The following is a 14,447-nucleotide window of genomic DNA, read 5'->3' as shown; positions in this document are numbered from 1 at the left end:
TTATAAAATTTTTATTTTATTTCATTTTACTGATTTAGAGAACCAAATATATAATTTTAAATCACTGAAATTTCACTAAAAATAAGTGACGGAAGTCACTGAAGTTTCAGTAAATGAAACTAGAATTTTGACCAAATACGAACATTTTTATTTCAAACATAAGGTTCTAAAATTTCAGTGACACTTACTAAATTTTCAATAAGATTTTCTACTGGAATTTTAGTGGACAGTAATTATAAGATAAAAAACGTGTTAATAAATGACTTTCACATAGTGGAATAGCCAGAAATATGCTCGAGTAATAAATTTCACTTTTTAACTATTTTCGACAAAAAAGATTTTTTTTAATCCACATACGTTACATGGACCACAATACGAGAATGTTTCAACTCCCGGTTAGAGCAGGCGGTAGCGATTCGTGTTTGGTAACCAGAAAGTTTATTTTTGTATAAAATTATCATATTTCTTCATTCAGTTGAATATTTATATTTTCATTATTATTATTTACATAGGAGATGAGTAACATCCCCACATGACATCAAATGTAGTTTCATAGATTTTGACATTTGTACTTTTGGTGATAAAATTAACAAGACCAGGCCACTCTACAGCCGTAAATTAAATTTTATGGGATTCTCGGTAATATTTACTATTGTATAGAATATGTTAATATTTTATTGCGTGCTTTAGAATTATCTGCTTGGTTATTTTATTGCAAAAATCGATCTGCCAAAAAATAAACTATATATGAAATTACCTGAAATGGATTCTATATTGTATGTGTAATCAATATATAAAAATATAATATTGATGAGCGAAATTTTCCATTGATATTATAATATTCATATTATAAAATTGGAGTAATAATTTATTTTTGAGAACAAAATTTAATAAAGATTCAGACTTCTTCAAGGATGTCGAGATACTGACTTATCTTTAAAATATTCGCTTCGGAAGTGATAAAGATGGTAAAAAAACAATTCCCCATATGGAAAAAATGTTTAAAAATAAATATTTTAGCTCGATTGAAATAAATTTGATAGTAAATTTAAATAAATGATATCAATAAAAAAAACTTGGTGAAAAATGCCAGCAGCAAAGACTGACATCGCGGTCCATGCAACGTGCGTGGATTTTTTAAAAGCCATTCAATTGAGAATAGCTGAAAAGCGCGTCTTATGACTGTAGCATATTAAAAGTTTGTGATTATCTACTACTAGAAGGAGTATGAAACCAAACAAAATTTTGAAGAGTATAGGTTCCCCCTTTGAATAAAATGAAAAAATATTTTTGAATCAATTTCAACTCACAGATTGATCCCATCGTAGCCTGCTCCAATACCCACGTGATCGATCCCAGCTACTTTCCGTACATGATTGATATGCGCTGAAACAAAGAAATAATGATTATTTTACCTTTATTAGTATCTTCTAAAAACTAAAGGAATAGTGACGAGAAAATTATTAATGCATACTTTAAAATTGTTTTAAGATATTTGATTACATTTTTACTTCTCCCATGTGAATATTTTATTAAACATTTTTCTCGGTTAGGATGGTTATTATTACCAACAGCACTTCGATCTGCATATTATAGTATTATGTAATATGTTTTACATCTGGGTCGTTATGTGCAGTGCAAACTCGTTTATAATTTAGGTTTGCCTAAATAGTCTCCCTATACGCTCAGCATTTTCATTATTAACATAATGTTCAATATTGCACAGAGCTTGAAAATTTCAGGATTAAATTTCATTTTGAAAGCTTAATAATAATATATATATTCTATGGTATCATGAATCTTTCAAAGAAGAATAGAATACATATAACAGTCTTCTTACTTCACTTTTCCACTGATACTCATAAGTCTCGTCTCAACTCTTTTACATAAAAGACGTTTCAGAGGGTAAAAACTCAAACCACTGAACTTTAATTACTTTTTTCTTAAAAATTCCTTTCACTATGTTTTAATTATTCATCTGAGGTATTTCTTGTGAAAATTTTCTTTATCAAAGATAGTTCGCCTTAAACTTAAATAATTTAAGATCTACAGAACAATGAATTCCCATAATCTTAAAACTCAGTTTCCATTATCTAGTTTTGCAATTTTCCGAATAAAGAAAAATCAAGTATTTTCAGAAGAACAAATTAGAATATATAAAGTGCAGTTCTATACTTTTCCGGATTTTGATCAAGAAATGCGATTACAATAAAATAATTAAAATTATGTTTACTTGCAAATATTATTAAATATTATGCAATTTAGAATTAATTATATAGCAAAAACCTACTGATAATTTTTTAGAATATATTGTTTAGCTTGTTTATATAAGAAAAACTTTGTTCACATTAAGAATACAACAAGACTGTATGCGAGGTATTTGCTCACGTTTTCGAGACGCGCCGATTGACCTACTGAACAACCTTTCATAACCTCTTGTAATCTAGCAATACTTACTTATAATTTTTTAAATATATGGTTTATCTTGCTTATGTGATGGAAACTTTTTGAATATTAAAAATTCAACAGGACTGTATATGATGTATTTGTTGCAGTTTTCGAGATGCGTCGATTGACCTACTAAACAACCTTTCGTGACCTCTTATGATTTAGCAATACCTATTTAGAATTTTTCCGGAATATATTATTTGTTTGGTTAATAAGTGGACTACTTTTTTAATATTGGGAGTATAACAGGGTTGTATTTGATGAAATTGTTTGCATATTCGAAACGCGGCGATCGACCTATTGGGGAATCTTCAATCAAATTCTATGATAAATGAATAGTGCCTTATCAAGCTAAGAAAAAAGGTTACAATGTTCATACAAATGATTTTTTTTTTTAATTTTTAATATAACACTATCGTAAGTTAACAAGTTGTTTCTTATAACAGAACACATTTTCGGTGCGACAGAAGCATAAGTTTTCAAAATATGCAAAGTTAAAATTTGTTTCTTTTGAGAGAGAAAAACCTTCCTCTATAAGGAAATGAATTTATTTGATTCCTGTGAGAAAGTAAAGTACTAATACAATAAGCACTAATAAATACATCCATAGTACCCCGCAGCTTATTGAATAATCATTTTTAGGTATTCGAGATCTTACTTTTCTATTGGTTGTGGGAATTCTCGCTCTTACAATTGATCGAAGAAACATAATTGAAAAATGATAAAATGTTGCATGTTTTTCTAAAATTCTTGAAAGTGGATTTTCTTGAAAACTCCCCCTTTTAACATTATTATTTTGTTAAAGAAATATACCGTAATATTTACTACATAACTCTTCAACTTTATTTTTGTGCACCACTGCTTCACATTGAAACAATGACTTATGCAAGTTTGAATTTTGGCATTTTTTTCGGAATCGAAGTGAGGATACAAAAAAATATTACAATAAAAGTTTACGCCCTTAGAGAAGTTCTGCAAAAGTGACCTTTTTCTTTGTTCAGTTCATCGAATTTCGAAAAAAGGAAAAGCAGATTTACAGGAAAACTCCATCTTTTCAATCATTGTAATATTTTCCAAAAGTTTCTGCTAGTATAAACAAGGAATCTTATCAGTTTTATTCGAACTAGACGGTTTTTGAGTCCTGAAAAGAAATTTGATCATACTGTGAAAAAGTATTCCTTTATTTTCACTATAGAATGAAAAACTGGAAAACTCAGTCTGATTTGATATGAAATTATCACAATTTTAGTGAATTTTATACTAACAAAAACTTCGAGGCCTTTGCATTTGTGTTTGCGCTTGTACATTAAGTCCGAGCTTTTTACTATATGCGAATAATGTTTTTAAACTGTGATTTTTAAGGACATCAATAAACGAATGCTCTCTAATATAAAAGTTTACATAGACTATTATTTTACTTCATTAGTAAGTGTGTCTTCAAGAATGTGATGTTTTTTTTTCTTTTTTTTCCGTTTTATAGCTCTGAATTCTTTAAATAATTTGTGGCTGCTTGAAATATTTTTTGATTTAGTAATTTTAACTTTGAAAACAATTTTTAGATTCATTATATATTTTATAATGTTTTGGATAAATATTATTTTTAGCTATATTAATTAGTGTAAATATTTCCCCTTGCACTTTATACAAAAATAACTTTTAGTTTCTAGCTTCTTAATATTCTGTAATTTTCAAATGTAATCTTGATGATCTGGACATCCCTCCAGGTAATAGCTGATTCAATTCCAATCATTTAACATTGCCAATGAGCATATAACGGACATGCTACGAAAATTATTATTATTCAATGATATTCGATGGACGGGCTCTATATCTTGATGGCATGATGTCGGACCATATCGTTCGCATAATTTTCTGTCCACCAATACATTCTAACGTTATACATATCCAAGCATGGTCCATAATCTCGCGGTTGATCCCGTAATTTCACGACGTGACTAATCGACTGGCGTTCCGCTTCTACATCGACATTGTCGTTCGTGGGATGGAGTGCTCATTATAAACTTTCGATCGGCACGGGTGAACTTCAGAAGCAGTGAATATTTAATAAATTATAAGCAATACAAAAGTTTTCGCGTTTTACAGACTATACATCAGAATTGATTGATTTTATATTTATTTTATATAATTGATTTATTTTATATATAAGAATCTTCAAATTCATCCATTCACTTTATCCACATTGAACCTGCTATGTTTCCGCTCTTATTATCTTTTATAAATCGTATAGAAAATTATTCACGGGCAAAAAGCACCTTCCCGGAAAGCTTAACTAATTTTTAAATTATTTTTGTTCGAAATCAATGAACAGAATCCATTATTTAGTTGCTTTAATTGTTTTTAAGAGATAATTTAGTTTACCTTTTTCACATATTTAAAAAACAATGAGCCATCTCTTGTGGTGAAATAGTCACAGACGAAATCACTATTATTTCTGTATAGTTATAAAATAGCACACATCGAGTCTTAATTTGAATCTTCTTATTTTTCTTCGAATGGCCTACGATTGCTGACCTACTCTTCATGAAATATACAGAGTAACAAAAAGAACTAGGTTCGAAAGTTTGAGTAACAAGCAAAAAACTTTGAAGAACAAATTTTATTTTAGTAAAAACGGTTCACTTGCGTAATTTTTTAAATTCAAATTTCAAAAAAAAAATATCCAACTCTGTAACTTTTATTGTTCAAAATTGAAAAATTTGCATTTGAAACTTTATAAAATTGTACAAATTTTAAATTTAAATCTTCAAAATGACATTATTCAAAAAGAATTTCAAAATGGCAGAATTTTCTATTATACGCCGTAAATCTCAAAAAGTCTTTAATTGCAAAAAGTCTTTAATTGCAAAAATTCAAAATTGAAGAATTCTAAATTGCTAATAGTCCTCATCCACGAATTTTCGATTGTAAACCTTTCAAATTCAACTAGTAATAAAAACGTTTGTAGAACAATATGTAGCACTTTGAATTATAAATCTTTAAAATTCAAGAGATTATAATTTTAAGATTTTACAATTAGAAATAATGCAAGCTATGAATTTTGCAATCAAAACTTCTGTAATCTTGATGATTTACATTTAAAATTATGTCAATTTGGAAGATTTAGACTTGAAGACTTGTCTTTCGATCTCAAAAATCATCTAAGCTTAAGGTTTTTCATTTATAAAATTTTAAAGTTAAAGAGTTTTCAGTTGTAAATATTCAGAAATGAACTATAAAAAAACATTTGAAACTTCATCTTTTAAATTTTACACATTAAAAATTAAAGGATCTTTAATTGTAAATCTTCAAGATAGATATTTCAGAAACATTTTCAGGAATTTACGATTTTAATCTATAAACATTTTAAACCAGAGGAGTAAGCGAATTTTCGCTTTTCAATATCTGCAAAATGGATCAGTGTTGAAAATGTAAACATTCAGCAAGACTCAGTATTCCAGAATGTCTTTTAAAAACATCTTATTACGATATCCGATTCCAAATTCACTTATTTATCTTTCTCTTTGCTTCTACTCATAATTTCTGCTGAGATAAAATCTTACATGTAAATAAAAGTTACAAATGACATAATGCCGATTAAAATAAAAAATAATTCACATTTTATGAAAACTGATATAGTTGTTTAATTAATTATTTGTACATATAATTATTAATGACATTTTATTGCACTTTAATTTGAAGCATAAATTAAAATTTGATAATTTGGCAGTCCAAATAGTGAACGTGTAATAATTGCGTGTAGCGCGGTAATTTTGTTGGCAAGCTAATATTTTTCATAACGAATGTTTACACAATAAATTATTAAGGTACATGGAAAATTGTGACATGTTTTTTAAAAATAATAAATTCATTAAAAATTATTATTTACTATTTATTCATAACGTATTGACGTTTAACCATTAAGAACGACAAAATTTTAACAAGTTTTATGTTTTAATCTTTTTAACTTCACAATGCAATCAAGATATCACTTATTCAATAATAAGCTATGTATTTTTATCGGTTAATTGGGCATATTGCTTGTAAAAAATCGAGATGTTAATCGAACCGTGCTACGGTTCACTAACTGCGAAGGAATTATAAGCTTATTGATGCACACATTATTGATGGGATAAACTATGCGATTCACCTTGTTCATATGAATTGAATACATGCAGAAGATTTTTTTATTTACGGTCAGTTGAGAATTATTGATAACTTTGGTAAAGAAATTCCTTTGCATATTGGCTTTCACATTTACACACTACTTTTATTGGTACCGTGAACTGGGGTTAAGCCGCGCATGTTGAGGAAAGAGGCGAACTTTTGATTTTGCATTTCTGAATGCGATATTTGCCTGATTGGAATAAGAAATATCGAAGATTGCAACTAACAATTGAAAATTGTTAGTTGTGAAACCTATAGGGAGCAATATCGCGTTTTAAATACAGACTTCAGGGTGTTCCGCTTTCCCTTACATATGCGCCGCCTAGTCTCAGTTTACGCTATTTTAGAATAGAAAAATTAATAGAAAATATTGAGCTTCAGATAGAAACAAGTGGACTTGAGTTTAAAATGATGAAAACGCTATATTTTTATTATAATAAAAATTAGTAGAGTTCACAAAAAAAGAAAAGAATTTCAGGTGTCAAAATCTTTGCTTTTAGTTTAGCCACAAAGATCCTGAGTACCACCCTGCTTTCAGATTTAAATCCACCCCCGTCTCTCCCTCTACATATATTTCTCTCGTGAACTTACTCTCTCAGTCTCCTCTTCAATTAGCACTTACTCTCTACAAGTTCCGGGGTTTTAAAGACTCTGAACCACGGCCTTTTTGGGGTTTGAGGTTTTGGGAAGAAAAGGATAAGGGGTTATGGCGGGTTAGAAAAAGTAGGTTAAAAAAACATGTGGGTTAATATAAAGCAAAAAAATCTCACTTACCAGCCACATCTTCCAGTGTCGACTTCTCACCACAGCTGATGAAATAAGGGTAGAAAGATACCATTACTATACCTCCCGATTGCGCCTGAAAAACAAGTTTGTCGCAATTTAGGAGATTATGAATTTAAACTGATTTTCGAATTAAAAAAATTAAAAAATTAAATTAGATGCATATATTTTTGCAGATTCGTAGAGGCGAGTACCCGAATATGAGATATTCTCGTAATATGAGATAGCGGGATTTCAGCTAAACTAAGAGGCCCAGTCTGTTGGTTCTAACTAACTCGCAGCCTTTGAAGAAAAAGCAATTTTCTGGAAAAGTCAATTTTTCATTGTGCTTCTAAAGATTATGAGCGAACATTTTATGAAATCGGTGGTGGTTGAGTTCTTGAGAGGGAAGTCTTTCAACCTATTTATTATACATTAAATAAGTATTTAGCAGTAAAGTCTGGTTACAAAAGGGGTTCAGACTACTGCAAAAACTAAATATATCTAAATAGCACGAAATTTATACTTCGGAAACATAGAATAACGTTTTTCATGAAAAAGAATAATTGATTTTTCATCTTATTAGCGATTTGCCTATATCATATTATGAGAATAGTTTGACGAGTTTGGAAAAAGCACTTTTTAAAATTTTTTGTACTTTCAGCAAAAAAAAATTGATGAAATTTTTCATTTAAGCATCTTATGGTAAACTAAATTCCTTTTAAAATGACCTGTATTACTTTTAAATTTTCTTGATACAATTTCGGCAATCACACCAAACAGAGTTGGTATCTCATAGTACCCAAATATTATTTGAGTACCCTCCTCAAAGAAGTTTGGAAAGAATTACTATTTTTAAATCAACTCGTTAAAAATAAATCATTGGAATTTCACTGAGAGAACCAGTGACTTATTTTTCAAGATTAGACTGCATGAAATCCCATAAGAAAAGTGTTTACTGCTGCTTACTTTAATAGAATCAGGTAATCTTATATTCCAAACAAAATATATAGTCTCAAGTTTCATATTTATGAACATTATTCTCACTACAACAATTACTGTCTTTAAATTTTCATTTTCTTCTAAATGTCGTACTTTAATATTGTAATAATATTAAACTGGGAAAATAAATGTCGGAACATAATTTATCTTAAGGAATAATTATTTTTTCAGTAGCGTGTCAAACAAATTTTGTAATGGAAACAGTTCTTAGGCCTTTTTGTAAATTCTGAAATTTTCACTCTAATGAATCATATTATTTTGTTGGAAAATATTTGAGTTACAATTTTCCAAAGCAGGTCCGCGAATGTTTGTCTCGTATTTTTGTTAAACATTTTATAAAAGTCTGATTTTTTATTATCTAGTACCTTCTTACTTAAGGCGATGTAAAGGAGGCGTCCAACAAATTTTTTACGTAAGATTCCTTTTTCTAATGATTTATCTTTAATATGCGAATACTTATTTTTTATTATGTAAAATTTAACACAAAAAATAACTATAGAGCCTAGGGGTTAACCATGATTTTAAGAAATTTTCATGAAATCCAGCTAAATTCCTGGAAATCTTCGTCATTCTTTAAAATACTGTAAGTCCATTAAAAAATTTTTTTAACTATTAAAATCCCCTAAAATTCTCTAAGATTCTGTGAAATCGTCCAAAATCCTATATAGTCTATATAGTCTATATAGTCTATAACGTTCACTAAAATCTATACAAATTGGGTAAAATCCTTAAAATTCCATGAAATATGTTAAAATATTATGAGAACTCTTGAAATCCTTTAATCTTTTAAAATACTTTAAAAGGTTTCGAAATCTAGTATGATCCCTAATAATATTTTAAAATCCTGTGAAACTCCGTGATTTTTTTTTAATTTCTAAAAATTCTTAAAAAGCATTTGGAAGCCCGCGCCTCTTTTATAAAGGTTTTTAAATATTTTAAAATCCCTTGAAGTGTCTTAAAACCCCTTGAAATTTTTATAAATCTGTTTTAATCCTTGGAAATCGTTCATAATTCTTTAAAATCTTTTTAAAAATTTTTCGAAATCCTTCAATATCTCTGAAAATTCCGTAAAATTTCTTAAAATCGAATTGGACTTCTTAAAGTTCCGTAAAATATTCCAGAAGTTGTTAAAAAACTGAGATTCTTTCTAAAATTGAACTGGGTATTTTTTTTTAATTTATTAAATCTTTTAAAATAATTTTTATTATGTGAAACCCCTAGCAATCCTTTTAAATCATTGAACAAATACGCTAAAACTTTTTTAATCCCTTGAAATCCTTCAACGTAGATCTTAAGAAAATGCACTTTTTATAACTTTTTTCGCAAAACTGAGAAGAAAAGGAGGGCAAGATTATTTAATAAAAAAATTCCATTGCAGTTTAATCTGATGAAACGACTTTTTTGCAGATTTCAAGAAGATGTATTTTTATATGTGTAAAAAATTTTCCTCCAGACCCAACTGTTTTAAAGAACAAAATAAGAAAATTTATATCCTGTAGGTTGTTCGTGTTTCCTTGAAAACAGACAAGTTTTAAACATATAGAAGTGTGGAAATTACAAATTAGCAGTGGTTCAAAATGACAAAACTTGTAACATTATCATACAGGTTGCAGCATGATGATTTTATAAAAATAATGACCCTTGTCTCAATTCCAGATGGCCTAGCCACTACATTTAGGATTACCATCATTATGAAAATGGCAATAGCCCAAAAAAGTTTCTTTTAATCCTCTAAGTTACACAAAAACTTCTTCAGGGAAATTATGGAAAATGAATATAAATTTTGTCGTGAAGTTGTTCATTTGTAGGAAAATTTCAGTTCATCTGTGGCTGGGTGTTGAAAGGATTTTAAGCTTTATTTGCATAGGTACAAAGTTATTCGTTGACTTACCAGAAGACGTAACGCGTGGTCTGGAACATTTCTTGAGGAATTACAGAGGGCGTGAGCGCTGCTGTGACTAAAGATCACTGGAGCTTTCGATGTCCTCATCGCATCCAACATAGTCGGCACGGACACATGTGATAAGTCCACCATCATTCCCAGTCTATTCATCTCCTGAACGACGCTCTGAAACAGAAAAAACAAACATTTCGCTAACTAATTTTTTTTGCAAAGAAGAAGCAAAATTTCTAGAAAAAATGTTTATTACGAAAGTATATACAACAAAGTCTCCAATTCGGTCCCTCTATTCTCGGCCTTCCTAAAAATGCTGGACCATACTATTTCTCAGGGAGCAGGGCAACAGACGGTTGTGACTCTCGCCACGAAAAATACGCAGTGCGTGAGTACTCAGTCGAGTATATTACGCAATATTATGCATTCCAATCGAAAACGGTTCAGTCGGCTCGGACTATTTACGTTTGGAGCACCACGAATTGTGACAAAAGCTATTTGCAGGTAATCTCTAAAACAGGACTTAAAGCGAGAGCTTAGTATATTACAACATAGAGACCTATCGTGAAAGCCTGGAACTTGGAACCGCGTTTGGTGTGATTTTAACCACATTAAAAATCTTTCTTTCCTTGCGCTTTATCCGCATATCTGATTGGTTGATTTATTAATTCTATTATTAAAATAGAATCTATTCAAAAAAGTATGCCTGCTGTGGGGGCATATTCTCCTTGCGCGGCGTGCGCGTGGCGCCTCGCGCCAAGTTTGAATCCGCCTAGAGCGTGCGGCCACGCTCTCGCGCTTCGCACTTGTTTTCGTACGTTTAATGTGTACACTTTAACTAAATTTTTTCAAATATCATAAATATTATAACTTACATCAAAAACTGTGATTGAAACATCTGAGAAATTACTGCCATAAATTGTAACTGAAACTTTTTTCGATTTCTTTTTAAAGAAAGTTCTCAATGCACCTACGGATTTGACGATTACATCCTCATTACGAAACTCGCGCTTTGCGCTCGATAATTTGTGTCCAATTGAAAAACTTCACCAAGATAATTTGTAAATCTTGTTTAAATCTACTAAAAACAACGTTTTAAATTTACGGATCTCTTAAAAAACTAAATTTCATATTTTTTTAAATGATCCAATTTTTTGAACTTTTGTCTAATTCAGAAATTTCATGAGAATATTTTCGGAATACATATATTTCATATGTAGTAGAAATTTGGATTTATATTTCTTAACCTATAAAATTTTTTTTCCTTTTTTTGTAAGTTTTCGAACTGTTGAAAAGCATAAAAATTCTTAATTTTTATCAAATTTAAATATTTCATCAGGATAATTTGCAAGTCTTTTTGCCATGTATCAGAAAATTTGAGCAAAATTGATAAATTTAAAAAAAAATTATTTTGAAAATGCTCTAAATTTTATATTTTGGTTGAAAATATCTGCTGAACGAACTTAACCTTCATTTTGGGAACCTAAAGAAGTGTATCAAAGGCTAATTCGATTGTACAAATCCTTCAAAAGTAAGCGTGGCTACAACATGCAGGTAACCATACAAAGTGATAGGCAGACAGACACCCACAAAATGTTATGATTTTCGGACTTTGGTGTGTTGAAACGCCAAGATCCGTTAAAAAACGGAGATAAAACATTTGGACGATTATATTACACTCTCACGAATGATAATGTAAAAATGTATGGTCAAAATTTGTCAGTTGGGGAAATAAGTAGCAGAGAACATTCATAGGTTATTATGTTTTAAAGGACACACCTGAAGCTTTAAAACATTACATAATGGGCAGCCCCATGCCACTCTTCTGGAGGCCTGTGGAAAATTTTTGTCATGAGAGTTGACGGTCGCTGTGTGGCGGCGCCAGCTATGCAGTTGGCCTAGAATTCAAGTAATGTAAGGCGAAAGTGTGAAAAACAAAACGTTTGCGAAATAAAATTAATTTTCTAAAATTTCTGGGTAAAAGATAATAATCATTAAGATATTTTTAATCTTTTTAATCTTTTGAATTACAAATAGTTTGCGAAAATCGTAAAATTACTGATTTTAGACGTAAATCCCGTAAATCTCAATACATTCCTACTGACTACAAAAAATTATTATTCATTCGCAATTAAATCAGACATAATTATTTGTGTAATTTTTGAATTTCCGAACAGAAAATAGTCTAAATTTTATAATATTTTTAATTATATCATATAATATTTATTTAAATTCATTTCGGATTTTCAAATATTTAAATAAACTAATTATGTATTTAAATGCACTTCTTAAAAAGGGGGCAGGTGAAATTAATAAAATAATACGTCATTTATAGAATGAAACATTTTTTTATACATATATAAAAGTTTCTGGTCAAAATTTGAAGTATCAGGCATACATATTTTTTCACCGCAATAACAAATTAATAACATTTATTCAATAGGAAATAATCAATTTTATATATAACTTTATATAAATTTCTTGTGTCTCTTAGTAGTTACAAGTCTTTTCTTTTAAAATAATATCGCTGTCTTATATAGAATATTAAATATTTTAACAGATTTTATTCAATATCTTAAATAAGTATTTTCCTCGGTATAAACTAAGAATTTGACACCGCATTTAAACGTACTGAGTGTCTTCTAAAAATTTTCGAATTGGTCTTAAAAATTTTAAAGTTAATTTTTCAAAATAAAAAAAAAATAACATTTTTCTGGGAATCTACAGACAATTTTTTCATTTTCTTGGAAACTTTTGTAATTTTAATTCAGCTATTTTTTCAAAATCTGAAACAGCTTACACTATAAAAAAATGAAAATTTTCAAAAGTTTTAAATTAATTCTTAATTGTTTGAAACTTTGAAATATTTATTAAGCATCATATAATTCTTTTTGTGATTTTGTAATTCTTATTTAATTTTCTTTTAAAATCCCTTTTTCAAAATGAAGAAATAATTTGAAATTTAACCATGAATCTTGAGACAGTTTTATTGTTCTCTCTAAACCTTTAAAAGTTTTGAAAAGGCTTCTAATTTTGTGTTCGAAATCTTCATAAGTGTATATTTCATTTTAAATTTTTCTGATTCTTTTCAAGATTGCAATTATTTTCCATTATTTTCTAAACTACCGAAACTTCTACAATAAAAAACAAATGTAATCCGAAAAAATGGTTTTAAAACCGTTCAGATTCTTTTTCGACATATTTGGTTATTTTCTATACATAATTTTATTATTCAGGAATTTTCTAAATTTGGTAATATTATAAACTGCTTTGAATTATCTTATTCAGGAAAATCATTTCAATAATTGTTATTTTAAATTCAAACAATAATTTTGGAACCTTTAACATTAAAAATTAATTTTTAAATAGGAATATTTGATTATTCAATTTTTAAAAAATAATATTGATAAAAAGATGTTTTGAATGGTTTTAAGAAAATTCCCGAGTTTAAACAATTATTTTTTTTATAATTATTATTTAATCGTTTAAACTAAAATAATAAAATATTTTCTCAACCAAAATGTATTTGTAATGAATAAATTAAAGTTTCCAAAATGACTTTTGGAATTTAAAATAACAAGGATTGTAAATTTGTTCAATCACTGTTATTTTAAATCCGCATAATAGTTTTGGGGACTATAAACATTAAAAATAATTTTGCCATAAAAATATTTGATTATTATATTTTTAATAAATAATATTTATAAATGTCTTTTTTTAATTATGTTAAAGGCAACAGTTCACTGTAGATAAGTACTACATAAATAAAAGTAATAAGTATTATTCATTTATTAAAAATATAATGATGAAATATTTTTGCCGATGTACTTTTTATTAAAGGTTCTACTTTTTCAAAATAATTGTAATCTTTTCATCTTAAGTTATTTACTTCCATAAACGTAAAATTGAAAAAAATGTAAATTTTTAAAAATGGCTTATGTTTGCAGATTTGAAAAAATATTTAGAAAATTGGTTAGAAACTTAAAAATAATATGTGTGTGTTTCCCTAGCTTATTAAAAAAAGAATACAAAAATAGAAAACGAAAACCATTTGTTTCTCGCAGCTTGGGGTACAAATTGTGGGTCCGGGTGCAATAAGGGCACATAAAATTTTTTCGTGCGAAAACGAAGTCCCCTGGAGGCTTTAGAAAAAATTTTCGAATTTTAATTTTCAAAA

At 28.5% G+C, this 14,447-nt stretch overlaps 1 protein-coding gene across 1 annotated transcript in view; it reads right to left on the bottom strand.

Annotated features, from left to right (window-relative positions):
* The window catches only part of LOC117176800 (dipeptidase 1), a 353,294-nt gene that overhangs the window by 53,775 nt on the left and 285,072 nt on the right, over positions 1–14,447 (bottom strand). Inside the window, exons 6-8 of the mRNA XM_033367109.1 lie at positions 10,268–10,444; positions 7,387–7,471; positions 1,311–1,386 (exon numbers count right to left, since the gene is read on the bottom strand). Of these exons, the coding sequence (XP_033223000.1) occupies positions 1,311–1,386; positions 7,387–7,471; positions 10,268–10,444 (338 nt within the window). The remainder of the gene's footprint in view (positions 1–1,310; positions 1,387–7,386; positions 7,472–10,267; positions 10,445–14,447) is intronic.

Source organism: Belonocnema kinseyi, chromosome 7 (genome assembly GCF_010883055.1).
Source record: "Belonocnema kinseyi isolate 2016_QV_RU_SX_M_011 chromosome 7, B_treatae_v1, whole genome shotgun sequence".
Taxonomy (NCBI): Eukaryota; Metazoa; Arthropoda; class Insecta; order Hymenoptera; family Cynipidae; genus Belonocnema; species Belonocnema kinseyi.
This window is presented reverse-complemented; position numbering and strand designations above follow the sequence as displayed.